Genomic DNA, 25651 nt, shown 5'->3' with positions numbered 1-25651 from the left:
GTCATCTGGGGTAGGAAAAAAGGGAAGGACAGAAGTTTCCCAAAGATTCCAAGGCATCCCTTAAGGTCTGAGAAAGAGGGAAGGGTGTGGGAGCAAACGGGGCAGATCACACCACTGTGAGTAGCTGCTGCCTTTCGCTCGTTCCATCTTGGGTTTAGAGTGAACTTTTAACACCAAAATGCCTGATTTCCCCCATTTCTCACAGCCTGTGCTGTGTCACGTTGTACAAAATGACAAGTCCTTGGTGAACAGGAAGAACAATTACTGTAAATGTGCAGTGCATGACCTGTCCTTGCTGCAGCAGCCTCAGTCCAGCCCCATTCCCAAAATGAAACGGGGCCAATCCTGTTCCCCATTCCCACTGGAGCTGTTCCTGGGCTGCAGTGTGAGCCCAGGGAGCTCAGCCTGCTCGGATCTGCTGTGAGATCACCGTGGCTGCGCCCGGGGCCTGAGCAGCTGCTGCAGGCAGGGGCAAGGGGAAGCACGTTCACACCAAGGTTTTCCTGCCCCTGCAGACACAGCTCCTGCCTCTCTCTCTCAAGCCTGCAGCCACAGTATTCCCTCTGCCCTGCTGGTGTCTGCAGCCCTCCCTGCAGCCGGTGCCTCTGCTCCTCCTCACCTCCCTCTCAGGGCAGACGCCTCCTCCTCCTCCTCCCCACATTGCTCTGCTCTCTTCCTCCCTTCCTGCAGTGCTGACCCTCCTTCCCCAGCTCCAGAGAGACCTTCCCTGTCCACCCCTGTCTATCCCAGTCCAGCCCTGTCTATCCCTGTCCAGCCCAGGCTCTCTATCCCAGCCCAGCCCAGGTTTCCCATCCCAGTCCAGCCCAGGCTCTCTGGCTCTGTCTATCCCAGTCCGTCCCTGTCTATCCCAGTCCATCCCTGGCTCTCTATCCCAGTCCAGCCCAGGTTTCCAGCCCTGTCTATCCCAGTCCATCCCTGTCTATCCCAGCCCCGTCTATCCCAGTCCAGCCCAGGTTTCCCATCCCAGTCCAGCCCAGGCTCTCTGGCTCTGTCTATGCCAGTCCATCCCTGTCTATCCCAGTCCATCCCTGGCTCTCTATCCCAGTCCATCCCTGGCTCTCTATCCCAGCCCAGGTTTCCAGCCCTGTCCAGCCCTGTCTATCCCAGTCCATCCCTGTCTATCCCAGCCCTGTCTATCCCAGTCCATCCCTGTCTATCCCAGCCCTGTCTATCCCAGTCCAGCCCTGTCCATCCCGGCCCTGTTCTGCGCATGCTCCCTGGCCCTCCCCGGCCATATCCGGTCCGAACCGGCCCCGCCCCTGCCCCGCCCCTTTCCCCAGTCCCCGCCCCCTTCTCTCCGCCCGATCTCGCGCGACCTCCCCCGCGCGCCGCGTCACGCGGGGCCGAGAGGTTGCGTCACCGCGCCCCCCCGTGACGTTAACGCTTCCCCGCCGCGCCCCGCCCCGCAGCGCTGAGTGACGGCGCACCCACCAATGAGAAGCGGTCGAAGCGTGAGTGATGCGGAGAGCGGCCAATGGACGGCGGGAGGGGGCGGTGCCGCGCGGGCCGGGCGGAAGGGCGGGCGGGCCGCGCCTGTCAGCGGGGCGGCGGGATGGCGGCGCTGTACGCCTGCACCAAGTGCCACCAGCGCTTCCCCTTCGAGGCGCTCAGCCAGGGCCAGCAGCTCTGCAAGGTCCGGCAGAGGGGCTGGGCGCGGGCTGGGGGGCGGCTGTGCGGGAAGGGCCGCGGGGGAGCCTGCGGGGGCTGGCTGGGGAGGAGGCTGGGGGGAGAGGAGTCTGAGGGGCGCTGTGAGGGAAGGGGGGGTGATCCCTGAGGGGATTTGAGGGGGGTGATCCCTGAGGGGATTTGAGGAGGGTGGGCTGTGAGAGGTTTGGGGGGCTCTGAGGGGTAAAGGGCCTCCTGGAGCATTGTTTGTGAGGGAGAGCACGCAAGGGAGTGTTTTAAGGAGGAACTGAGGATAACTGGGTCTGTTTGTGGGGGGATCTGGGGGATTTATGAACACTGGGGCCTTGAGGGGTGTGCTTGGGCTCTGTGGGGGAGCAGTGGGAGGGTGTGGGTGGGGGCCGGGGGGCTCTGGGGAGGTTGTGAGGGCTGGAGCACGGGGCTGGGCCTGTGGGGGCATGTGCTGAAGGGCTGTTCAGGGGAGCTCTTGGTCAGGGGGACCTGAGGCACCGAAGGCACTTTGGGGTGGAACTCACGGGGTTGTTGGGAATAGAGGGGAGGTGGGAGCTGCTCCTGAGCCTGGGGGGATCCGGGGTGTCGGTAGCAGAGCTGATGGTGCCTTGGAAGGACACAGTCTGAGGAGGGAGAACAAGATCGGGGTGAAGCAGGGAGCACGGGGCAGGAGCTGGAGAGGCCTGGGCTCACTGAGGGGAGAGCAGGGGCGGGCGTGCAGGACGCCGGGGAGCGCCCGAGGCACAGTGTGTGTGCCTGCCCTGGGAGCCGCCCCGCCCGCTCTGTGCGTGAGGCACGCGGGGCTCTGCTGCCTCACCTGTGACACCGTCACCTTCCTCCTCTTCAGCCTGACTGCACAGCGAGGGGGTGCTTGCAGCTGTGTGCATGTGCAGGGCAGCAGCAGAGGTGGGGTTTGGGGAGCTCATGAAACGCCTCTGTTGTTGCAGGAGTGCCGGATTGCTCATCCCATTGTTAAATGCACTTACTGCAGGACTGAGTTCCAGCAGGAGAGGTAAGTGCTTGCTGAACTGGGGAGATCCAGGTCTCAGGTAGAGGGATCACACCTGGGGAGCTGCAATGCTTGCACACCTTCAGTGACTGAGCCTCAGCCTGCAGATTGTTGCTGTGGAGGACTTGGGGGACCCTTGGCCACCTCCAGAGGTCTGCTGGGCGAGTTGGGGTGTCTGTAGTGCACTTGGATTACACCTTTTGCTTGGGGTTTTTTTCAGTCAGATGCATCTTCCCATGAGTTTTCCTCTTGCCTGATGCCTGGTGTCCCACATTTATTTCCTGCTGTGTGTCCTTTAGCTGGGCTCTTGCCTCTTTGCATTTTGACAAGTGGTGTGGCTGTCAGAGGGAGGATTGGTAAACACAGAGCTGTGCGTGGCCGTTGTGTGAGGTGTTCCTTCCTGTGTTTGTTGGACAAACACACCTCTGCCCTCTCCTGCCATGACCTGCAGAGTGCAGCCTGCCCTGATGCTGAATCACTCACTGCCAATTAGTCAGTGATCAAACCCTGTGTTTGTGTGGACAAAACCCGGCTGTCATCTGGGGATGCCTTAATTAAAACACACCTAGTAAGTTTTGGCCATTTATCCTCAGCCAGATGGGGATAAGAAAAGCATTTTGGTATCTGAGTTGCTAGAGAGGCTGAGTCCAGAGCCGAGGGGAGGCTGGGATCCTAAGCAGGGGTCCTGGGATCTGAGCCAGGCATCCTGCCCACAGAGCTTTCATTTCTGTTGGAATGTGTTAACAGAGTGATCTGTCCTTCTTAACAGCAAAACCAACACGATATGCAAGAAGTGTGCTCAGAACGTGAAGCTCTATGGCACAGTAAGTGAGGGGGCTCAGCCTCCCAGCCTCTCTTCTTTCATCTCTTGTCTTTATCCTGCTGAAATCTCAGAGCCTTTATGGACTGGCTCAGCTGTGAGACCATGACTGATCAATAATATGGGTCACTCAAGCATAGAGCTTTGACTTTTTCTGTTCTTTTAGCACAAAAAAGAGCTTTACATCGTCTGAGGCCAGGAAGTTATCTGTTTGATACTCAGTACCAACAAGACTGTGCTTACACAGACTGAGATTGCTGCAGGAAGCAGTGATAAACCTTTATTTCCTGCTTGTCTCAAATCTGAAATAGAGATTTTGATTGGTTCTATTTTGTTGGTTTTTTCCTAAAGATTTCACAGCACTTGATAAATGGTCTGAGTGCCATGGCTAAATTCATTTAGCTGGAGACCAGGGATCCAAATGGAGTTTTGTCTCCTGGATCAGCATTGTACTCTGTGTAGATTAAGGAAATAAAAGTTTGAAATTATGGGGAGCATGGGAATGAGCAGTATACTATTGTAGTTCGAAGGCTGTAGCAGTTGTTCTTTTTTTTTAAAGCCAAAACCCTGCCAGTACTGCAACATCATAGCAGCATTTATTGGAAACAAGTGCCAGCGTTGCACCAACTCAGAGAAGAAGTATGGCCCTCCTCACTCGTGTGAGCAGTGCAAGCAGCAGTGTGCATTTGACCGCAAGGATGACAGGAAGAAGGTCAGTATTTGTGTTAAAGAAGGCTGAAAATGTAAAAGGGCTGATCACAGTGATCCTCTGCCCATCTTCTTTACCTCTTCTGCAGCATTGCTGACAGGACGAGGAGGAATGGTTTCCCACTGCCAGAGGACAGGGTTAGATGGAATACTGGGGAGAAATTCTTCCCTGTGAGGGTGGTGAGGCTCTGGCACAGGTACCCAGAGCAGCTGTGGCTGCCCCTGGATCCCTGGAAATGCCCAAGGCCAGGCTGGACAGGGCTTGGAGCATCCTGGGACAGTGGAAGATGTCCCTGCCATGGCAGGGGGTGGGACTGGATGGGTTTTAAAGTCACTTTCAACCCAAACCATTCCATGATCCATGTCTTTTGGTTTTGAAGTGTTTTCTAGAGTTGAGCTTTGCTCAGGTTTAGAGCTGTTTAATCTTTGAACCCCTGTGTGCCTCTGCCAGATCTTCTAAGAAAGATCTCTTGAACTTGGCCCAAGAGCTGGCAGAGGAACAGAGACCTCTGATTGAAGTGTGAGGTGCTATCTGGGGAGAGGGATGGGGAATGATATTTGTTCCATAGCCTGAGGAGCTACAAGTGTCATACCTCCACCAGGAAACCCCTTCCATGGCTCTTGTACACCCTTTGCTCAAACACCCCAAGAGCTGTGTAGGAGGTGTGTCTTCTTGAGTGAACTGTAAACATCTGTTGTTGGGATGCTGCAGCCATAGTGGGTGCCTTGCTGGGCCTCCTGGAGCAGACACCCTTGCTCCTTTGGTCTCCAGTGACTGCCTGTCCATTCAGAACATTCTTTCTGAATCCCTGCTTGTTCATATGTAACCCTAACCTTGAAAGTGCTTCTTTTATTTTTCTCTATTTGCTTTGTGGGCAGGAAAACAGACCAAAACTTGTTTCTGTCTCCCCTTCCAGGTGGATGGAAAGCTGCTGTGCTGGTTGTGCACACTGTCCTATAAACGAGTCCTGCAGAAGACCAAAGAGCAGTGCAAACACCTGAGCAGTTCTTCCCGAGGCAGCCTGCAGGAGAAGGAGCAGTTCAGTCGGCTCAGCAGTGGCAGCCACTATAACAGGTGACCTTGGAGAGGGGTTTGGGCAGGGTCTGAGTTCAGGACAGTCTGGCTAAGTCACTCTTTGCTTGTTTGCAAACCTCACTGTGCTGGTACAGCCTTGTGCTCCTCAGTGATCCAACTTACTGAACTTACACACTATGAAAGCCAAGTTGCATTTGTAAAATTTAATTATTAAAATGCAGATTTTAAGCAGGAGTTCTTCACCTACATGCTGCTCTGACTCATTGTTTTCTGTTTATTTTTAGTCTCCAGCTACTCTTCAAGGAATGACTTTTTATCATTTTAGCACTGGGAAATACTGTTTTAATAGGATCAAAGTGGGTGGGAATATTTATCTGCCTCTCTGTCTTAGACTGAAAGTCATTCAGGTTCTGACATACAATTTCCTCCTTTTTCTAGCCAGAAAACCTTATCCACGTCTTCCATTCAGAACGAAATCCCAAAGAAGAAAGCCAAGTTTGATGCCATATCTGCCAATGGTGACAGGTGAGCCTGTTACATGGGGAAATTGTGGGTGGGGGTTTGTTTGTTGAGTTTATGTAAGACAGAGTTGTGTGTGAATAACAGGAAGCTCTTATGCTAGAGCAGGGGCCTTGGGCTTTGAGACCTCGAGGGGCTGCCCTAGAACCTGGCAGGCAGTGCTACCTGGAATCTAGACATAGACTTGAAGAGGAAAAGAATACTGAGCACCTGAACCTGCTTGGGTGGAGCAGGATTGAGGTGATGTTGGCTGAACTCCCCAACAGTCAGGAAAACTGCAGCCAGACCAACTTTATCATGTCTCAGGGAGAGAGGGGCTGTGAGCTCTGCAGGTTTTGTGCTTTGAGGTCTGTCAGACTGATCTGCAGGGAAAGCCTCAGAGGACAGGAGAAGATCCAGGCCCACTTCCCATGTCCCCTTCTGCTTTTGGGGGAGAAACAAGCAATCAAACAGCTTTGCCTGAAAGGTTGTAGACTCCCTGTCCTGGAGGGATGGGTCATGGAGCAGCTTGATCTAGTGGAAGGTGTCCCTTCCCATGGCAAGGGGATGGAACAAGAAGCTCTTTGAGACTCGTTCCAGCCCAAGCCATTCCATGGTTCTGTGGTTCTGGGAAAGCATCCACCCCATTCTGTTGTCACACTTGGTGCTGGATCACGTTGATGCCGGCCGCCTGTGCAGTGGAATGGGAGTCACTAGCAGAAGCAGGAGATTGAGATGGATTTGTGTTTTTATGGTCTTGTGCATGCATATTTTCATTCCTGCCTTTCCTCTCTGATTCTCAGCGTTCCTTCCTCTCCCGAGATGCTTTGCCCCCTTATCCAGAGGGCCCCGTCCACGTTGGCGCAGTGGGCTGCTTCCCAACAGACTCTCGGGGCCCACCATTGTCCTGTTGCTCAAGGCATTGACATCCTGAAGTGAGATCACCTATTGTTTTCTCCCCTCCCTCCCTGGGAACTGCCTCATGCACGGGAACTCTCCCTCTCAACGGATCTCTGTCTAAACAGCAGGGATTTGGGAGCATGGACCAGAGCATAGTTAGTGCCAAAGGGTTTGTTAAAGACACTGGTAATTAATTCATCACTACCTGCCTTCAGTGCCTCTGAGATCACAGATCTCTCCTGTAGGTGCTTTTGACACGTTGTCACTGTAAAATGCTCCCGTGGGAAATGCCTGTCCCTGGAAGTGTTGGTGGCCAGGCTGGATGGGGCTTAGGGCAGCCTCATCTAGTGGAAGGTGACACTGCCCATGGCAGGGGCAGAGCGAGATGAGCTTTAAGGCCCCTTTGACCCAAAACATTCTGGGGTTCTATGATTCTGTGAAATAGAACTTTAATAATTTTATAGGGCAGTGGCACCCACAGAATGGTCTGAAAGACCTTTTATCATCTGAACAGCTTTTTCAGTTAAAAGCTGGAAAAGGAGCCGTGGCTGAGTGTGGAGGGGTTAGAATTCCATTGCCTTCAGTGCTGGTGGAGCCAGAGGAGAGAATGGAAACAGGGCCCTGGTAGAACTGGTGCAGCTTTCCCTCCAGAGAGGCTGCTGCTCTGGGCTGTAGGACAGCACCAGCTGTTTTTATCTCCTCATTAAATCCTGGGCTCATTGTAACAGCCCTGCTGGCTTGAAAATACCCAAAAAGCAAAATGACCTGTGCTCTGGGTTGGTCAGCTGTTTGTTTGGAAAACAGGAGCATGTGTTGAAGGACTCAACGGCCTTCCTTTTGCTCTCATGTCAGATATTGTCAGTCTGGCTCCTGCCAAGGCTGTAGGCCTTGCCACAGGCTTTTTTTGATGAGTTCCAGTAACAAACCAAGTGTAAATTTAGCAACTAAAGAGCTTCAGCGACATGCAGCAGAAAAGGCAAAGCTGCAGCTGCCTTAAATAGACAAATGGCTGCATGTCTTGAGAGGAATAATAATGGGGGTTCCTTAAGTGTGGGTTTGGAGTTGCTGAGGGTTCTTTTATGAGGGTGAACCCCCTAATCCTTCCCCTTTATACAGCTACCAGATTGTCCCTCCCAGAGTCACGTTGGTGTCTGGCACAGCCTGAGCATGGAGTTAAGGTCTGCTGCAGCACAGGGGTGTTTCCAGCAGCAGCAGAGTCTGGAGCAAACTGACACAACCAGCACCTCCTCCCTGCTGAGATCAGCTCCAACATCCTGTACCCTGGCTCCAGCCAAACCTCTGGTGTAGCCCTCAAATGGGCAAAATTTGGGCATGTTTGAGCTCAGTTGATTTTGGCAACACCTTCAGTCAGGGTCCAGCTTCTCTGAAATTACTGCTTCTTCTTGGATATGGTAGAAATTCCTTTACTGTGTCGTACTGAATTCCCTGTTTACATATTTCAGGGTGGTTGTTGCTCACAATGGCTATGATATGTGGACAGGGTGATTTCCAGCAGTCATTTAAAGGGTGGTGTTGAATGGTTTGTTCTGGGTGAGTTCTGGGAGGAGCAAACAGCTCTGTTGCTGCTGCACTGGGAGTAGTTTTCTCTCCCAGGGACTCGCAGCATGTCTTGCAGCAGACCTGGCCTTACTAATCCTTCTGTGCTGCCAGTGCCCCGTGCTCTTGTGCTGCCCAGCACACCAGCTTCACCTCCAGCCCCTGCAGCTGGTCCTAACTGGGGCAGTCTTGGTGTCCCCATCATGTTGTGCCAGTGCTGGCAAAGTGTTTTTATGCAGCAGACTCTGCAGATGAGCACACTGCGGTCCCTTCTCCTGTCACTGCAGACAAGGTGCTAAATTGTGCTTGTAACACCAGGCAGTGACAGCACTGCTGGCAGGGGGAGGGCAGCAGTGCCTCAGGATGCTCAGCAGTGAAGTTCATCTGTAAAAAGATTCTTATTTGCATAGGAAAGTCCTGGCGTAGTTTAAAGCTCTGTGACTTGGGCTGTACTGCACTGAGTGGAGGTTGTTTTTTCATAGAATCCCAGAATGGCTTGGGTTGGAAGAGACCTTAAAGCTCGTCTCATTCTGCCCCTTTCCATAGGCAGGGACATCTTCCACCATCCCAGGTTGCTCCAAGGCTCCTCCAGCCTGGCCTTGGACACTTGCAGGGATCCAGGGGTAGCTACAACTGCTCTGGGTAAACTCTGCCAGGGCTTCACCACCCTCACAGGGAAGAATTCCTTCCCAAGGAATCTATCCCTCCCTTCTGGCAGCAGGAAGCCATTCCCCCTTGTCCCCACTCCCTCTCCAGCTCTCCTGGAGCCCCTTTAGGCTCTGGAATTGGCTCTACGGTTTCCCCAGAGCCTTCTCCAGGCTGAACACCTTCAGCTCTCCCAGCCTCGGTTCAGAGCAGGGGGTTCCAGCTCTTGGAACATCTCCGTGACCTCCTCTGGGCTTGTTCCAGCAGCTCCACATCCTTTTGATGTTGGGGGCCCGGAGCTGGAGGCAGCTCTGCAGGTGGTTTTTGTCTGAGGTGAAATGTGGATGCTGGTTTAGTGCCTGGTCTCTGCCTCTTCATGCCAGCCTGACTTGAATAGCAAAATCTTTCAGCTTGGCATTTGCCTTGCCTAATTTCTGCCATTTAACAGGTGTGGAGTTTAAGGCAGTCGATTTGGTTTCTGTTCCAATCAATAGAGAGAGGCAGGTGCCTTGGGAACAGCTCCATTTTTGTCCTCTGTCTCTGCTGAAAACAACAGGAGCTCAATAATTTCCCTTTAATTAGTGGTGTGCCTTTTAGGCTGTTCAGACATGGAGAGCTCATGTCCCCCTGACCTATCCCAAGGGGCTGCATCTTAGGTTTATTTGTAGAGGAAATGTGTTTTTTTTTTTCTTTTTTGGTTGGTTGTTTTAATTTTGATCTGTTTGTTAAAGGAAAGGACTGACTTGTGTTTGGAAGTTTTCCTTCAAATTTTAGAGTCTCAGGCTGCTTCTGTAACATGGGGTTTACTATCTTGTCTGTCTTTAAAAAAATGCAAAGGAAAAGGAAAAACACATTTGAAGGGGCATTTTGTAGCAGCTGGACAGGAAAATACAAGTCTGATATTTTATACCCCTCCAGGAGGAGGTCTCAAGCCGGCTGCTCCCCCCTGGTGGGTGCAGGAGCCCCAGGGGTGGGTGCTCTGTGCAAGGCTGTGGCCCTCCTGTCCCTTCCTTCTCCCCACTGGGTGGCAGGGCTGGCTCTCACCTTCCTGGCTTCACAGTGTGCTGGGCAGCAGCAGTTGCCAGGCAGGGAATTTTTCATGCTGGAGCTGCTCAGGGAAATGTGGACATCTCCTGGCACTCTTTATCACCCCAGGGCATGGCAGGAGGGAAGCCTGCCTGGGCACAGGAGTGGAGTGTCAAGGGATTGTTTTCAACCAGAGGCAATTAGTGAGGAAGCCTTTCTTTTCTCTGTGCTGTTGGTTACTGTTGGTTTTGGTTTTTTTTAATTTATTTCTGTCCTCCCCAGCATCTTTGCACTGAGTGGGGAATTAAATCTGCTGTTAATAATGTGCTTGCACACAGAAAGGTGCTGGAGCACACACCATCATCTTGCACAGCCTCCACTTGGGAAAAACTATTGGGAAAGTTTTAAAATGGAGCTGTTCTGTACTAGTGTGTGGGTATGAACCTCTCTGCCTAGCACAGAGCTGGATCCAGTGTGCCCAGAGAGCTGCCACATCTTAGTGTGGACTCTGCTGTCAGCATGTTTTAGCCATACAGGGCTCCTCTGCTCCAGGCAGACCCTCAGTTCTGAGTTTCCCTCTGCCAGGTTTTCTCTCCCAGTGCCTCAGGGCCATCCTCTGACTCTCAGATCTGGGAAGCTGCCTCTGCTTGGTTTCCCTCTGTAGATCCCCAGCACAGTGGGCGAGTGAGCCTTTTCCCCTGCCACATCCTCACTAATGAGTCCTGTCAAAGCAGACTGTAGTGCTTTTAATTAGAAAATGGATCATTTCCAGGTGCTAGAGGAGACCCCGTGTGAAGTGAGCAGCAAGTACTCTCTGCCTTAGGGTACAGGTTGGGGACTGGAAGCTCAGAGATAGAAATATCCTTGAGAGAGGCAGAATTTTGGGTTGAGACCATGCTTTCCCCACTCTGCTGCAGCTCCGAGCTTTAAAGCTGGGTGTTGACCTACTCTGGAGGCTTTAAAAAAAAAGTCAGGCTTTGGGTGACCCTGACAATTTATTTTTATTTATCTGATAGCAGCCAGGCTTGAAGTAATCTTCTAGGTGAAGCTTTGTTGTCTTATTACTGTTCAATTTTTATGCAGCAGTTTCAGGTGTGTGTGGCTGGGAGTGTGCTGCCACTTAGCACAAGGAGATGCAAATCAGCTTTAGGGATGGAGCAGAAGGCAGGGAGGAATCAGGTGGGCTCCCTGGGCCTTGTGGCTGCAGCTTGTTGTGTCTCATGGTCTGGCAAGGTCCCTTGGCACAGGGCTGCAGGTGTCTGCCTGGGTCACCGGGTGACTCGTGGGGAGGTTTGTGATTTACCAGTGCAGCAGTGACTCATGCTCAAATAGCTCTGCTGATGATTGCTCAGATCTAGAGTACCTGGTGGTGTGCTCAGCTATTTCTCTGTCTTCCTGGAGAGTTTTTCCTACTCTGGAATAATGAAGCTTCTCCCTAAATTGCTTTGTCATGGCAGAACCGTATTACAAGGTCCAGTATGTTTTTACCCCTTTTCCTTGCTCAGGACAATTTAGCCGTTTCCTTTTGCTCTGTTTGTTGAACTTGGAGGTTATTTGTTTGTCTTTCATGTCCCCTCCTTGCCAGAATGTTTGTTTACATTCAGTGGGAAGTTTTGCAGTGCATCCAAAGACTGCTTGTGAGCAAAGAGATTTCCAAAGGGATGCACTCTGATTGCTGTCTTCAGCTCTCTGGTTTGAAAAAGGATCATTAATGATCATGAAATGATTCCCATTCTCCTTTGAGTGCACCCGTGGGAGTTTCCCTGCCTAGTCAAGAGCAGGGTTTTGCTGAGGGCTCTCCCTCTTCTTTGCTGCAGTTTTTCTCCAGACCTCGCCCTGGACTCCCCTGGCACCGACCACTTTGTCATCATTGCCCAGCTGAAGGAGGAAGTGGCTACTTTAAAAAAGATGCTTCACCAGAAGGATCAGATGATTTTGGAGAAGGAGAAGAAGGTACAAGGCTTGCTTCCCCCCAGTAGGCTGACATGTTCTCACAGGTCACACTGTGACACAGCCTGGCTTTTTCTCTTGGAGTTAACGTGTCTGGCTGTTTCCAGGCTGCCTCTTTCCAAAGAGGCCCTCTGGACCCACCCAGGGGATCTCATTTCATAAAGGGTCATTTCCTGACCACTTTCTTGGAGAGCTCTGTGTGTGGGCAAGGCTGGGAATAAACATGCTGCTGCTTGGAGAAATGCAGTGCTGGCCCTTGCTGCTGCTCTGTGCTCTCAGTGACACAGTTGTGGTATCACTGCAGCCCCTCAGCACTGCCAGCATGTGTGTGACCTCAGCCAGTCTCACACACTTCTGTAGAGACACTTTCCATGCAGGGGGGTCTGTGGTGAGGGCAGTTGCCTCTTCCAGCTCACTTGCTCCTTCCTGCTTTCTGCACAGATCACGGAGCTGAAAGCTGACCTGCAGTACCAGGAATCACAGATGAGGGCAAAGATGAACCAAATGGAGAAGACACACAAGGAGGTCATGGAGCAGTTACAGGTGACAGCATTGTCTGTGTTGTATCCAGGAGGGACTGAGGACACTCCTGATCAGAACAGCCTGTGAGCCACTGCACACAGAGCTCTGCTAATGTTTCTCAGCCCTGTCCTACAGTCTCTGCTGCCATCAAGCCCCTCCTCAGCTCTGCATTGCATCCCAGCCACCATTTACACCTACCTTGCTGCTCTCTACTCAGGCTCACACTTCCTGTGTTATAAAGTGCTATGTTGTGTCCCTTATGGACTAGACAGGAGCCATCAAACTCATTTTACTTATTGCCAAAATCAGGTTTGAACCTGTTTCTCCAGTTTGCAGAACCTTTGTCAGCTCTCTGAGCCTCTAAATCACCTCCCTGTGATTTGTGTGAGCGGTAACCAGAGAGAACAAAGGAACAATTGGCAGTTCTTTTCACCCTGTATCTCTAGTCCAAATAAAGAAGTCCCTGAGCTGATGGAAGCAGGGAGAGCAGGATTCTTGTCATGGCTGTGGAAATACAGCAGACTATCAGCATGAATAGCTTGAGCCACCGAAGGGATCAGGGATCGGGTCAAAGGGGCAGAAATCAGACCCAGGAATGAACTTTGCACCCTTTAATTACTATGGGTATGTAAAGATCTAAAGCCCCAGCAGTGAGAGGTGGGAGGGGATGAGACAAAAGGCCTCTGTTGGCCCTGAGGAAACAGCCCCTGCTCCATCCACACCCACTCTGGGGAAGTATCCCAGTGGAAGGCAGGTTCCAGCTGCTGTCAGAGTGCTGGTGCCTGCGAGAATCCCTCCACAGGGCACGTGGAATGGTGGGATGTGGTGTGGAGAGGGCTGGGTGTGCTGTTTCTGAAGGTAAAGGAGCATCAGATCCAGGAGCAGGTGTGCCCCAGCCACCTCCCTCTCTTGGGGCTTTCCAGTCTGTGCTCAGCTCAGGCTGGGACTGCCCTGAACGCTCTGATGTCCAGATGCTTTATTTCTCCTGGTATTGGTTGAGTCTCTGGAAACCTTTTTCAGTGGCTGCAGAATCAAAGTTCAGATCCTCTCAGTATGTTGTAGGTGCTTTGAACTGTTCATATGATTAATTTTTAAACAGTCTTGTGGGTTCTATCATTTTGTCTTTGTCTTTTCCTGTGGGGCTGGGATGGGAGAGCTCTCTCTAGGAGATCAGAGGTGAGCTCAACATCTGCCCCCCTTTCCAGCTGTGTGCAGGATGTCAGCAGCTTCTGCACAGGGATCCCAAGAGCTAATGATGATCCATGCCTCTAAATACCCATTTTCCCCATTTCCAGGCCAAGAACAGAGAACTCCTGAAGCAAGCAGCTGCCCTGTCAAAAGGCAAGAAGCCTGAGAAGTCAGGAGCAATAACCTCCCCTTAAAGCCAAGCCCCAGCCTGGGAGCTTTCCCCAGCACTGGCTGAGGAGTGTGGAGACCTGCTGGATCGCTGGAAGCCCAGACCTCTGCGTCGTGGACTCCGTGGGAATCCCTGGTGCGTTACCTTCTGACAGCATGCTTGAGTGTGCCCAGTTTCAGTCCATGGGGAGAGGTCCCAGCCTTCCTAAATCCCCCCTGAAGTACTGTTTTATGGAAGAAATCTTTTTCCTAACCAGTTGCTACCACTGCCAGCCCTTTCCATGAGCAAACAGGAACCTGCTGCATTAGTGGCTCCTTGCTGGTTCCCAGCCTGCTGCTGTGAGGGAATTGCCATGGCCAGTTGTTCTGCAGATAAAATGGGAGCTGCGTGTGGCGGGAGCTGGATTTTTTTTTCCCCTTGAACTGTTCCTTCTTCAAAAGAGAGCTGAGAACTCACCAGCCCAACAGGTGTTCCTGGAAGGTTGTGCCACTGCTGACAACAGTTGATCCAGCTTTTTGAAGATGCTTCCAAAGTGGGGGCCATGTATTTATCTTGGAAGATTTTTGTGTTTTGTTTTTTTCTTATTTTCTCTGTCAACTTGGCAAACCAAACTGCCTGGTTTTGTGTTTCCTTGTTTTTATGATCAGAGCTTTTGGGTTGGGAGCCAGAGTGGAATGATACAGCTCCCAACCCACCCAGAATTCCCCCAGCCCCCCAGTGCCCTAGTTTTGTGGTGACCTCTGGGATTTTGGTGATTTCTGCAGCTTGGTGCGATCAAGTGTCTCTTACTCCATTTCTTTACACAGAGAGTTCAAGGCTCGGATATTCCCTCTCTTCCCCCTTTCCCTGCCCCTTCCAGATGCAGGGGCCAGGTTGGCTCCAGGAAAGCACTTACTCAGGCAGCAACCCGAGCCAGGGAGTGTTTTTTGGGGCACTCCAGGGATTTTTCTCACTGCTGATTCCAGCAGGATCAAAGGGCTATGAGAGTTCCCTGTACCAGGGATGTGCTGCCCCAAAACAGCACGGCTGTCACTGACCCTTCCAGCCAGACCAGCTGGGCTGGGCCCCCCAGGCACCTCTTTTGGGGTGATGGTGGTGGATAAAAAGCACTTGGAGGGGGAGCACCACACAGCTCCAGGCTGGCAGGAGCTCCTCGACATCGCGACCGCCAGTCAGGGAGTGCAGAAACATCTCAGGGCTTGGAGACCCCCGAGCAGGGGCTGGAGGTAGGTGAGAGAACTCATGCTTTTGCTGCAGGGCGGCTGCTCCGTCAGGGCTTTGATGAAGCTTTTAACTACAGCTTGTGATTACTTTTTTCATCCTTTTGTTTCTTATTTGTTACTAAAGTTGATTTTACTCAAAGGCACTTTTTTGGGATGATGTTGGCTTCTGGCATGGAAGGAACACATTTCATCGGACACTGCCATGTGTTTGTTTTTGGTTTTTCTAAGAGACTTTTGATGTGAGAACAAGCAAAACCAGAAATTGTTACACTTTGCCTGAGTGTGGCAAAAACTCACCCAGTTTTATACTTTTAGAAAATGAAGTGCATTGGTGGGAGTTTTTTTAACTGTGGGCTTTGATGTTTTCCCTCCCTCAACATACAGAAATAAAAAGAGGGAGAAAGGCCCTGTAAATACTGTTCAGTAGGGTTTTTAATCGTGATAAATTGCTCCTGCCGTTGCATAGCTGATTTGTAGCACCAACATCGTTTCTTTGTATGTTTGTAATGATGAGATTTTCAAGGGACGCTTTGATTTGTACAAATGACACCTGTAAAAGTGGTTTAAAAAAATCCTCATCTGTGACTGATACTTTGTTTGCTTTGAAAAGGGAAAAAACCAAAACAACCAAAGTACCTCTCCCTGCCTGGAGCTGATATATCTCCTGCTCTAGGGTTGGGAGTTCGGGGAATGAGACAATATTTTCCCGTTGTTTGCTTTGCTCCTACTTTTTTTTCTATCTTTAAATCCTCCCATCAAGCCTGTTGCTAGGATCCTGGTTACTTGGTTACATCCAGCTTCCCAGGACCCATCCAAGATGTATTCCTGATCTTGGCACAGACAGAGGGACCTGCTCCTTTGCTCCTTTGGCATGGAGGTTTTCCCTTTTCCCATGAGATTTCCATGAAGAAAATGCGGCTGCCCCTCATCTTTTTCCAAGGAAATCTCCACAGGTCCAGGAGCCTAAAGGGTTTTTAGCTTTGACTGTTTTCCTTATTCATATCCAGTCTCCTGGAGCTCATGGGGATAGCAGCCCTCTCCTGCTGCTGCTCCCAGAGCAGTGAGGATCACTGACCAGTGCAAACCACAGTTTCTGATGTTTATTGTGCTGAAGCCACATCCGTCTGCCTGCAGTGCAGGAATCCTGATGGAGCGCTGGCAGCTCCTGTGGATCACCTTGGGAGTCACCTTCCCTGCACGCCTCTGAACAGTGCAGCTGCAGGGGAAATGAGAGGAAACAGCCTCAAGGTATGCCAGGGAAGGTTTAGATTGGGTATTAGGGAAAATTTTTCCATGGAAAGGGTTATCCAGGCCTGGCACAGACTGCCCAGTGAAGCTGGGGAGTCCCCATCCCTGGAGGAATTTGAAAGCCATGGGGATGTAACATCTGGGGACAAGAGTTAGATAGTGGCCCCAAGTGCTGGGGGAACAGTTGGACTGGATGCTCTTAAAGATCTTTTCCAGGCTGAATGATTCCATGATTCTAATTCCCTTCTCCACTCCACAAATGCTTTGGGCTTCCTTCTTGCAGCCCACAAAGCCCTAATGCCACAGGTTTTCCCACTGTAGTGGTGGGGTGACCAGCCACAGTGACAATCCAGCTCCTGATCTCTGAGCAGAGCATGTAAGGAAAGGAGACACTGAAACAATATTCCTCTGGTGTCCCGTGCTGCCCCAAACCCTGAGCTCTGTGCCCACCCTCCTAGCCCTGCTCGACATGCAGGAGTTGTCTGTGGGACAAATGTCCTCCTGGCACAGCCCTTCGTGTCTTCTGATGGGATATTTTTATATTAAATATTTGGCAGCATCTCCAGCCCATCTCTCCAGCTGGATCATTGCCTGATGCACACCCACAGCCCTGTCCCTCCAATATCCAGAGCTTTTTGGGGAGCAGAAAGGGGAGAGCAGAGGCAGCCTCCCCCTCTCTGCCACCCCCACTTTGCTTGCTCTGATGCAAAGGAAGAGATGTGTTTTCCCCTCCAGGCTGATGCCTTCAGCCAGAGCAAACACAGAGCTCGAGGCCTCAGGTGGAACTGTGGAGTCATCATGGAATGGTTTGGCTTAGAAGGGACCTTAAAGCTCATCTTGTTCCACCCCTGCCAGGGGCAGGCACACCTCCCACTGGATCAGGTTGCTCCCAGCCCTGTTCAGCCTGGCCTTGGGCGCTTGAGCCCCTTTGGGCAGCCCCAGGGCTGGCTGGTGACCAGCAGCCCTGTGGGGTGTGACAGTGCCAGAGGAGCAGGTGACAGAGCTGGGACGGGGTGACAGAGGATAAACAGCTCCTCTGAGCCCTGGTCAGCGAGGGCCACGTTCCTTGGATCAGATAAATGGATCTGTGTCTCTGAAATGACACAAATGGAAATACAGGAGTGGAAGCCTTGAGGTGGCCAGAGGCACCCAGACCCCACAGCCTCAGCACAGAGCTGTGTTTGCAAAACACCCTAAAAATAGTGCCAGGAAGGGACAAGGACAGGGAGCAGTGACCAGGGAGGTTTTCCAGCAGAGGCTGGGCCTGCAGGCTGTGCTGAGGGAGGTGTTCTGCCCTGGGCTGTGGCTGCTGCTGCAGTGCCCAGGAGCACTGAGGTGGCCCTGCTGGCAGGAGCTCAGCCCCGAGCCACAGGAGGCTGTTGCCAGGAGAATCCTGAGCTGTTTGTGCAGTGACTCCTGCTTGCTGTGCTTGGTTGTGTTGGGCTGTCAGGCAGTGCCAGGTTGGTACCATGTCTGGGGCAGCCCATGGATCTGAGCGTGGGGTTTTATCCCTTCTTTTCACTTTTTTTTTTCCTGTCCCTTTGGAGAAACACCAAACCCAGTAAAAGAGAATCCCAGACCATTTTGGTTGAAGGGATCTTAAAGCTCATCTCATTCTGCCCCCCTCGGATGGGCAAGGACATCTTCCACCATCCCAGGCTGCTCCAAGCCCTTGGACACTTGCAGGGATGCAGGGGCAGCCACAGCTGCTCTGGGCACCCTGTGCCAGGGCCTGCCCACCCTGACAGGGACGAATTCCTTCCCAATACTCATCTATCCCTCCCCTCTGGCAGCAGGAAGCCATTCACCCTTGTCCCCAGTCCCTCTCCAGCTCCCCTGGAGCCCCTTTAGGCTCTGGAATGGGCTCTAAGATTTCCCCAGAGCCTTCCTCAGGCTGGACACCTTCAGCTCTCCCTTCTTTCTCCAGTGCAGAGGGTCTCCAGCCCTCTTCGGAGCACTTTGGCCTGCTCTGGGCTCACTCCAGCAGGTCCATGTCCTTCTGATGCTGGTGCCCGGAGCTGGGGCCACCCGAGCAGCGCAGGGGCGGTTCCCCCCGGGGCGGTTCCCCCGGGGCCGTTTCCCCCGGTGCTTTCCCTTGGCCCCGGACTCGTTCCCAGCGCTCCCCGTGCGGGCTCGGCAGTGCGGCCGGCTCTGGGTAGACCTGATGTCTGCGTGTCGGCCACGCCCCCTATTGTCATTGGTCTGATTATTGCCGGGTGGTCACGCCCGCAAGCTCCCATTGGTCCAGGCGGGCCGGGGGCGTGTCCCCGCCCCGTGCTATGTAAGCATGGCGGGCGCGGGGTCCCGGGGGCGCTGCGGAGCGCGGGTGTGACCCGGGGGGACCGGGACCGAGCGGGGCTGGCCGGGGGTGACCGGTGACCGGGGCCGTCCCCACCGCCCAGCTCCAGCTGATGCTGGTCGCCGGCTCGCCGTGCAGCCCCGCGGGGCCGGAGGATTACCGGGGCTGCGGGGCCCGGCGGGGCGGCCAGGTAAGGGCTCCCGGGCTGTATCGCCCCTGTCCTGCCCAGGAAGGTGCCAGGCTGCAGCAGGCTGCAGGGCTTTGACGATGCCGTGGTGTCCCGTGGAAGCAGCTCGCCCCGTTCACCCGGTGACTCCCTGGGTGCTGCTGAGCAGTGTGGGGCAGGAAGGACCCGAGCCCCGTGCGTGGAGCAAGGGCTCATTTCTGCATTAACTATGAATTTGGGGGAACTCGTGATGGCATTTTGTGCCCGGGGGGTTGGTGGCCCCCGAGGAGCCGTAAGCACAGTGCCGTCCTGCGGGCTCCCCCGCTTTCCCCCGGCGTGCTGAGCCCGGCTCGGGCGCGGTGTCACAGCTGCCTGTCCCGCTGTGTCACACGCGTCCGGCAGCGCAGCAACATCGCAGCCCGGTTTCGTCAGGCGCTGCCAGCCTGACGCAGAGGGCGTGGGGGACACGGCCCCCGGCCCGTGCCGGTGTCTGCCTGAGTCACCCCTTCCGCTGACGCCGACGGGGATGTTCCGCGGCTCCGCTGATTCCCGGCTGTGCCTTCCTTCCTAGGAAAGAGGAATCGAGGCTACCCGGGAGCTGGCGAGGGGCCCCAGCGCCTTCATTCCCCTGGGAGAGGTAAAGCGATCAGGACTGGCTTGGGTGGGGGATCTCCTTCACCCTTCCCAGCTGTGGGTGGGGTGACAGGAAGGATTCCCAAGCCCCTGATTCCTAGTTCCTGGTGGGGGTGGGATGCTGAGGATGGAGAGGGGTCACCCACCCCGAGCAGATCCTTGTGGCATTGTGGGGGGTTGTTCTGGAGATGAGGGGAACTGCTGTATTTCACCCTGGTGTTTGCTTGCCCTGCCTGTGCCTCAGTTTCCCCACTCAGCCAGACACATCTGTGTTTCCCCTGTGATGCAAAGACGCACACCCCTGCCCTGCCCGACCCCAGCGTTCTGCCCTGACATCCCCAGGGCACCTGAGCCCTATCTCAGCGCCCACACTCGCTCCTCCAGATGTTCCTCCTCGGGCAGAGATAGCGCGGTGGTTTCGTCACTGCGCTGGGGGCTGACCCCCATCTCCTCCCCCGCACTCCAGAGCCCAAACAAACAACCCAACCCACAGGCTGAGCAGGACGGGCTGCGTGGGCTCTGTCATGGAGACCCCCAAGCCCCCTGTGCCCCCCGGGGCTGGCAGCGGGGACACGGGCAGCGGGGGCCCCCGGCGGTGCCCATTCCGGAGGCGGGGTGCTTCCAATGGGGTGAGGATCCAGCCTTGGTGCCCTTGGGTTCCTGGGTCCTGCTTGTTGGGGGGATCTCCACTTAGGTTAAAGGGGTTGGGAAGAGTGGGGGCCTACAGCTCGCAGCCCTTCATTCCCTCCTCTCCTTCTGCAGGTCCCTCAGGAAGGCGGGGAGAGCAGCCTGCACCAGCTCCTCAAGGCCTGTGTCTCGGCAGGCAGGGTGGACCACGTCGCCATGGTCATGGGGCTGCACCCCCAGTACCTCAGCAGCTTCTGGAAGACCCAGTACCTCCTGCTGCGCATGGACGGGCCCCTGCCCTACCACAAGCGCCACTACATCGCCATCATGGTGAGCAGCGGGGCCCTGAGGCTGTGGGGACACGGGGGGCTGTGTGGGCTCCCAGCACTGCTGCTCGGGAGGCACTTGGGACCCCACAGATGGGCCCTCTCTGGTCTGACATCCCAAACCCCTTTGGGGCTGGTGCCCACCCAGGGCTCCCCAACACCCTCCCTCCGGGGCCCCTGGGGACTGGAACTGATAGTGAGGGGGGAAATCCCCCTGTCTGGAACTCGTATCCCCAGGGAAAATCCTCCAGGAGTGTTGTGGGGTGAGCGGGCTCCCTGCCTCGGGCGGGCTCCCTGCCTCGGGCGGGCTCCCTGCCTTGGCTTCTCAGTGGGCTTGTAGCAGGGTGGGGGCCCCCAGGCAGTGCTGGGGCTGACTGCTGGCTGTCCCTGCAGGCAGCAGCCCGGCACCGGTGCTCCTACCTGGTGGGGTTGCACATGGGGGAGTTCCTGCAGGTGGGGGGCAACCCTGCATGGCTGCGGGGGCTGCACTGCGCCCCCCAAAAACTCCGGAACCTCAATGAGATCAACAAGCTGCTGGCGCACCGGCCCTGGCTCGTCACCAAGGAGCACATCGAGGTGAGAGCTGATGCTGCCAGCACAGATCCCCCCAAAACTGACCCCAGGGGCCGCCTCCTGCGTGCACAGCCCCCAGGGTTTAACCCTTTCAGGGCTGAGGGAGTCAGTGGGATGGGAAGGGGTGACTTGCCCCTGCCGGGTCTATGGGTGAGGCACTTCCCAAACACTCCTGTATCCCCGCCGTTGGCTTGCCCCAGCCCTGGGCTGTGGTGGGCATGCAGCTGAGGGCTGGGGCGTCTCTCCAACCCCTGCTGTGTGTGGCAGGCTCTGCTGAGGCCGGGGCAGGACAGCTGGTCACTGGCAGAGCTGGTGCAGGCGCTGGTGCTCCTCACCCACTACCACTCGCTCGCATCCTTTGTCTTCGGCTGCGGCATCAAACCCGAGGAGGACCAGGACGTGGGGAGCAGCTGCTGGGCCCCTTCACCCCACAGCGACAGCAGCCCTGCCTCTGGGGACAGCATGGGGGGCTCTGGGGTAAGAGGGGCTTTGCCTTGCAGGGTGTGAATGTACCCTGGGATGCTTTATGGGGAATCACAAATTGGCTTGGATTGGAAGTGACCTTAAAGCCTATCTTGTTCCACCCCCTGCCATGGGCAGGGACACCTTCCACTAGACCAGGCTGTACCAGCCCCTGTCCAGCCTGGCCCTTAACACTTTTAGGGATGGGGCAGCCACAGTTTCTCTGGGCAAACTCTGCCAGGGCCTCCCCACTGTCACAGGGAAGGATTCCTTCCCAATATCTCATCTATCCCTGCCTTCTGGCAGTGGGAAGCCATTCCCCCTTGTCCTGTCCCTCCAGGCTCTTGTCCCAAGTTCCTCTCCAGCTCTCCTGGAGCTCCTTTAGGCACAGGAAGGGGCTCTAAGGTCTCCCTGAAGCCTTCTCTTCTCCAGGCTTGTCTCCAGTGTACAGTGGCCCATCTCTCGGAGAATCTCTGTGGGCTTTATTGGGAACAGCTGATGCTTTAGAGCCATGCAGTACTTCCCCCTCCTCCCTTTGGGGCCTGGGGAAGGGTTATGGGAGCTGCTGGAATCTGGGCAGGACCAACCCAGAGGGAGATGCTCAGGGGTTCCCCCAGGTGCCAGGGCTGACCCTGCCCTGTGCTTTCCCAGGACACAGATGCCGTGCAGGAGGTGGAGGTGCTGATGGAGAGGATGAAGCTGCTGCAGGAAAACCAGCTGGAGGAGGAAGGAGTCACACAGGAGGAGATGGCGACACGCTTTGAGCTGGAGAAGACAGAGAGTTTGCTGGTCCCTTCCTCAGGTGAGGAGGTGCAGGGGGCAACTGTCTGGGGCAGGAGGTCCCCGTGGGCCAGGGGAGCCCCAGGAGGGGGAGCAGGATCAGCTCCCCAGGGCAGCTGACTCCGTCTGGGCTCATGGCCACTGCGTTGGTCCCTTGTAGATGCTTTGGATCCCTCCCTGCAGTCCAACATCCGCTGCTTCCTGGAGGACCCTGAATTCGGATACAAGGACTTCACACGGAGGGGGGAGCAGGCCCCCCCCACTTTCCGTGCACAGGTGGGTGCTCAGCTCTGGGGGTGCCTCCTGTTTGTGTCGGGGTTGTTCCCAGCATTGTGGACAGTGGGTGAAGGCTGGAGCTGAGCAACCAGGTGCTGAGAACTGGGAGGAGGTGTCAGCTTAGGGGGGAACCCCACCTTGTGTCCCTGGCTTTGGGGGGTGTTGTGGTTTAAGGCCAGCTGGAGATGAAACCTGACACAGCTGCTCACTCAGCCCCCACTTTCTTCCCCCCACCCAGGGAGGAAAATCAAAATAAAACTTGTGTTTTGAGATACGAACAGTTTAATAACTGAAAATAAAATAAAATACAATGATAATGGTAAATAATGATGACAATGAAAAGGGGAAAAACAAACTATACACAATGCAATTGCTTAGCACCTGCTGACTGATGCCAGAGCCCCCTTCCTAAACCCAGACTGGCCCCTTCTGGGTAACTCCCTGCAGTTTATACACTGGACATGATTTTCTCTGGTGTATCCCAGTGGTCAGTTCAGGTCACTTGTCCTGGCTATCCTCCCTCCCACTGGCAGAGCCTGAAACAAGAGGAATAAAGTCCTTGACTCAGGATAAACCCAACTTAGCAAAAAAACCAAACCATCAGTGTGTTACCAACACCCTTCTCATTCCAAATCCAAAACACAGCACTGGAACAACTACTGAGAAGAAATTAACTCCACCCTTCCTGAAACCAGGACAGAGGGACCCCACTTTTCCCCACCAGACCCCTACCCCAGCATCCTTTCTCCACCAGGATTACACCTGGGAGGACCACGGCTACTCGCTGATCAACCGCCTGTACCCAGACGTGGGGCAGCTCCTGGACGAGAAGTTCCAGGTGGTTTACAACCTGACCTACAACACCATTGCCATGCACTGTGGCGTGGACACCTCCGTGCTGCGCCGAGCCATCTGGAACTACGTGCACTGTGTCTTCGGCATCCGGTGTGTCCCAGCACCTGGCTGGGCTCTCCTCCGCCTAGGGAAGAGCCCAGGAGCAGCTCCAGAGACTTGGGCTTGTTTAGAGTGTTGCTGCTGCTGCTTCCCTAAGGCAAAGTGATGCTGGTGGCGGGCTTGGCTGAGGTTCAGAACAGCTCTGGGAAAGGAGAATTTAGTAAAAAGTTACAATAAGGGTGGTGAGGCTCTGGCAGAGTTTGCCCAAAGAGGTGGTGGAATCCTGATCCCTGGAGGTGTCCAAGGCCAGGTTGGATGGGACTTGGAGCAGCCTGGGACAGTGAAAGATGTCTCTGCCCTGGCAGGGGTGGGGCTGGATGGGCTTTAAGGTCCCTTCTCACCCAAACCACTGTGGGATTCTGTGAATGCACAAGGCTCGTGTCTGGAGTAACACACCCTCCTCTCTGCAGCTATGATGACTACGACTACGGGGAGGTGAACCAGCTCCTGGAGCGCAACCTGAAGGTCTACATCAAGACAGTGGCTTGCTACCCGGAGAGGACCACCAAGCAGATCTACGCGCAGTTCTGGAGGCACTTCAAGCACTCAGAGAAGGTGCTGCCCGTCCCTTCCCCTGGCAGGGAGCTCGGGGTGCTGGCCCCGTGCCCTGACCCCGCTCTCCCGTAGGTGCACATCAACCTGCTCCTGCTGGAGGCGCGCATGCAGGCGGCGCTGCTCTACGCCCTCAGGGCTGTCACCCGCTACATGACCTGAGCTGCTCTGCTCCTGCTCCTGCCCCTGCCCTGGCTCTGCAAGAAAGGCCGGGGGGCAGCTGGAACCCTGGAAGTTCGTCTGGAGTACTGTCTCCCCCTTCACGGGCTTAGAGCTGTGGAGTGGGAGCTTCCCTGCGCTTTCTCCCAGGAGGGGCGAGCCCCCAGGAAGCTGTCGGCGCTGGGAAGACCCCCAAGTGCTGCCCTGGGCTTGACCGAGCTGCGAGGCTCTCCTGCCCCATGCCTCTGGGGCTGCCCCAGTGAAGCCGGACGGGGATGTCTGTGGTGCAGTGCTGGTGTCACACCCCCGTGCCGTGTCCTGGCACCGAAGAGCACTGTCCCCCTGCCAGAGATGGCCAGAGGATATCACGGGCTTCATCCCTGCTTTTTGGGTCCTGCTGTGCTGGAGACAGCTGCTGGAGGGGGTGCTGCCCAGGCACCCCTCCCCACCTTTCTGCCTTGTCCCCTGCAGTTTGGGATGTGAAGTGCCTTTAACCTAAGTGCCCAGGCAGGAGCAGGGAAAGGGCAGGAATACCTGAGTGTGTTTTACACCTTTTTGCATTGTTTTCCAGCCACTGGTGCATCTCCACTGCCTCAGCGTCAGGGGCTGAGGTGGGGAGCTGTGCTGGGGCATGGGGCTCCCTCAGCCCCTCTGCTGCTGTGAGGGTGGCAGGGTGGGACGGGCTGGCCATGGCTTTATCCAGACACGCCAGAGCATTCCCAGCAGCACATGGAGGTGCCTGTTGGGGAGCAGGATCCAGGGCCAGCACCATCACCACCCTTGGTTTGGCTGTTGAATGATCACTCCAGTTAAGTTATTTCTATATTTTTTTAATATATTAACTCCTGACTAGGCATGGAAATACCTCTGTAACTTTGCTGTTAATCTTGTTTGAAAAAAATAAAATAATTATTTTTAAATTCTTTTTCCCTTTTCACTTTCCCCTTGGTCAGCCCAGGGGCTATTCCTGTATGGCAGGAGTAGAGTGCAGGGCTCTTGCTGCTCTGGGAGAACTTGGGAGCATCCCTGAGCTGTCCAAGGGAGGATGTGGGAGGTCTGAGTACTCCCCACTTGCCTGACGGGGATGGGTTTGACTTCACTAAACTCTCCTTGTGGTGGCTGTTTCCAGTCTTTCCTGGCTGTAGCATCTCCCTGGGAAGCCAGGATTGAGGCGTGACACATCCCACCGTGGCTGCTCTGCTGCACTGCTGGCAGGGAGCGGAGCTGCAGCGCTGCTGGGGGCAGAGCAGGGCAGCCCGGGCCCGTGCCCCGGAGCCCAGCGGTTATCAGGGTGCGGGCAGAGCCCCTGGGAGGCGCTGATAGAGCCCTGGGGAGGGCCAGCTCCGCTTGGCAGGCGCGTCCCGGCGTGCCTGGGGAGCCAGAGCTGCCTCCGGGGCTCTGGGGCCCTCTGGGACCCTCTGGCGTCTGAGGGCAGAGGGGAGGCTGGCAGAGAGTCTGGGGAGACAAAGGGCAGAGCCCGTTTTGGGGGATGGAGGTTTGAGGGTAGCTTTTTCTGGGAAGCTGAGGCAGGAGGACGGGGCTCCCTGGGCCTTGCTGGCTGGGGCAGAGTTCCTGGTGGGGGGCACAGCAGAGCCCCGCAAAGCGCTGTTGTTTCAGGGTGCACCCTGGAGCACCAGAGGGACTTGGGGGGCTGAGCCAGCCCCTGGGTCTCCTTTAGCCCACACCCTG

At 54.9% G+C, this 25651-nt stretch overlaps 2 protein-coding genes across 4 annotated transcripts; both read left to right on the top strand.

Annotated features, from left to right (window-relative positions):
- Positions 1–1524: 1524 nt before the first annotated feature.
- On the top strand, positions 1525–20077 carry FAM76A (family with sequence similarity 76 member A). Of its 3 annotated transcripts, XR_005630365.1 has the most exons (12): positions 1525–1654; positions 2604–2668; positions 3435–3489; positions 4045–4197; positions 5111–5268; positions 5668–5754; positions 6531–6662; positions 11673–11808; positions 12247–12348; positions 13623–13819; positions 19192–19257; positions 20016–20077. XR_005630365.1 is itself a non-coding variant. In XM_039733607.1 (10 exons), exons 1-10 carry the CDS (start codon positions 1574–1576, stop codon positions 13707–13709), a joined length of 1056 nt encoding a protein of 351 aa, XP_039589541.1. In that variant the 5' UTR covers positions 1525–1573; the 3' UTR covers positions 13710–15496. The 3 variants fall into 3 exon arrangements, 2 of the variants coding, with proteins under 2 accessions (XP_039589541.1, XP_039589542.1); XM_039733607.1 differs by lacking the exons at positions 19192–19257; positions 20016–20077 and having other exon boundaries at positions 13623–15496; XM_039733608.1 differs by lacking the exons at positions 6531–6662; positions 19192–19257; positions 20016–20077 and having other exon boundaries at positions 13623–15496.
- SESN2 (sestrin 2) lies at positions 18488–24882 on the top strand. The gene is made up of 10 exons (XM_039733606.1): positions 18488–18644; positions 19192–19257; positions 20016–20210; positions 20600–20782; positions 21047–21256; positions 21893–22043; positions 22182–22297; positions 23052–23242; positions 23662–23806; positions 23879–24882. The coding sequence occupies exons 1-10, from the start codon at positions 18567–18569 to the stop codon at positions 23963–23965; spliced, it is 1422 nt and encodes a 473-aa protein (XP_039589540.1). The 5' UTR covers positions 18488–18566; the 3' UTR covers positions 23966–24882.
- Positions 24883–25651: the final 769 nt, after the last annotated feature.

Source organism: Passer montanus, unplaced genomic scaffold (assembly GCF_014805655.1).
Source record: "Passer montanus isolate IOZ18808 unplaced genomic scaffold, ASM1480565v1 scaffold89, whole genome shotgun sequence".
Classification (NCBI taxonomy): Eukaryota; Metazoa; Chordata; class Aves; order Passeriformes; family Passeridae; genus Passer; species Passer montanus.
This window is presented reverse-complemented; position numbering and strand designations above follow the sequence as displayed.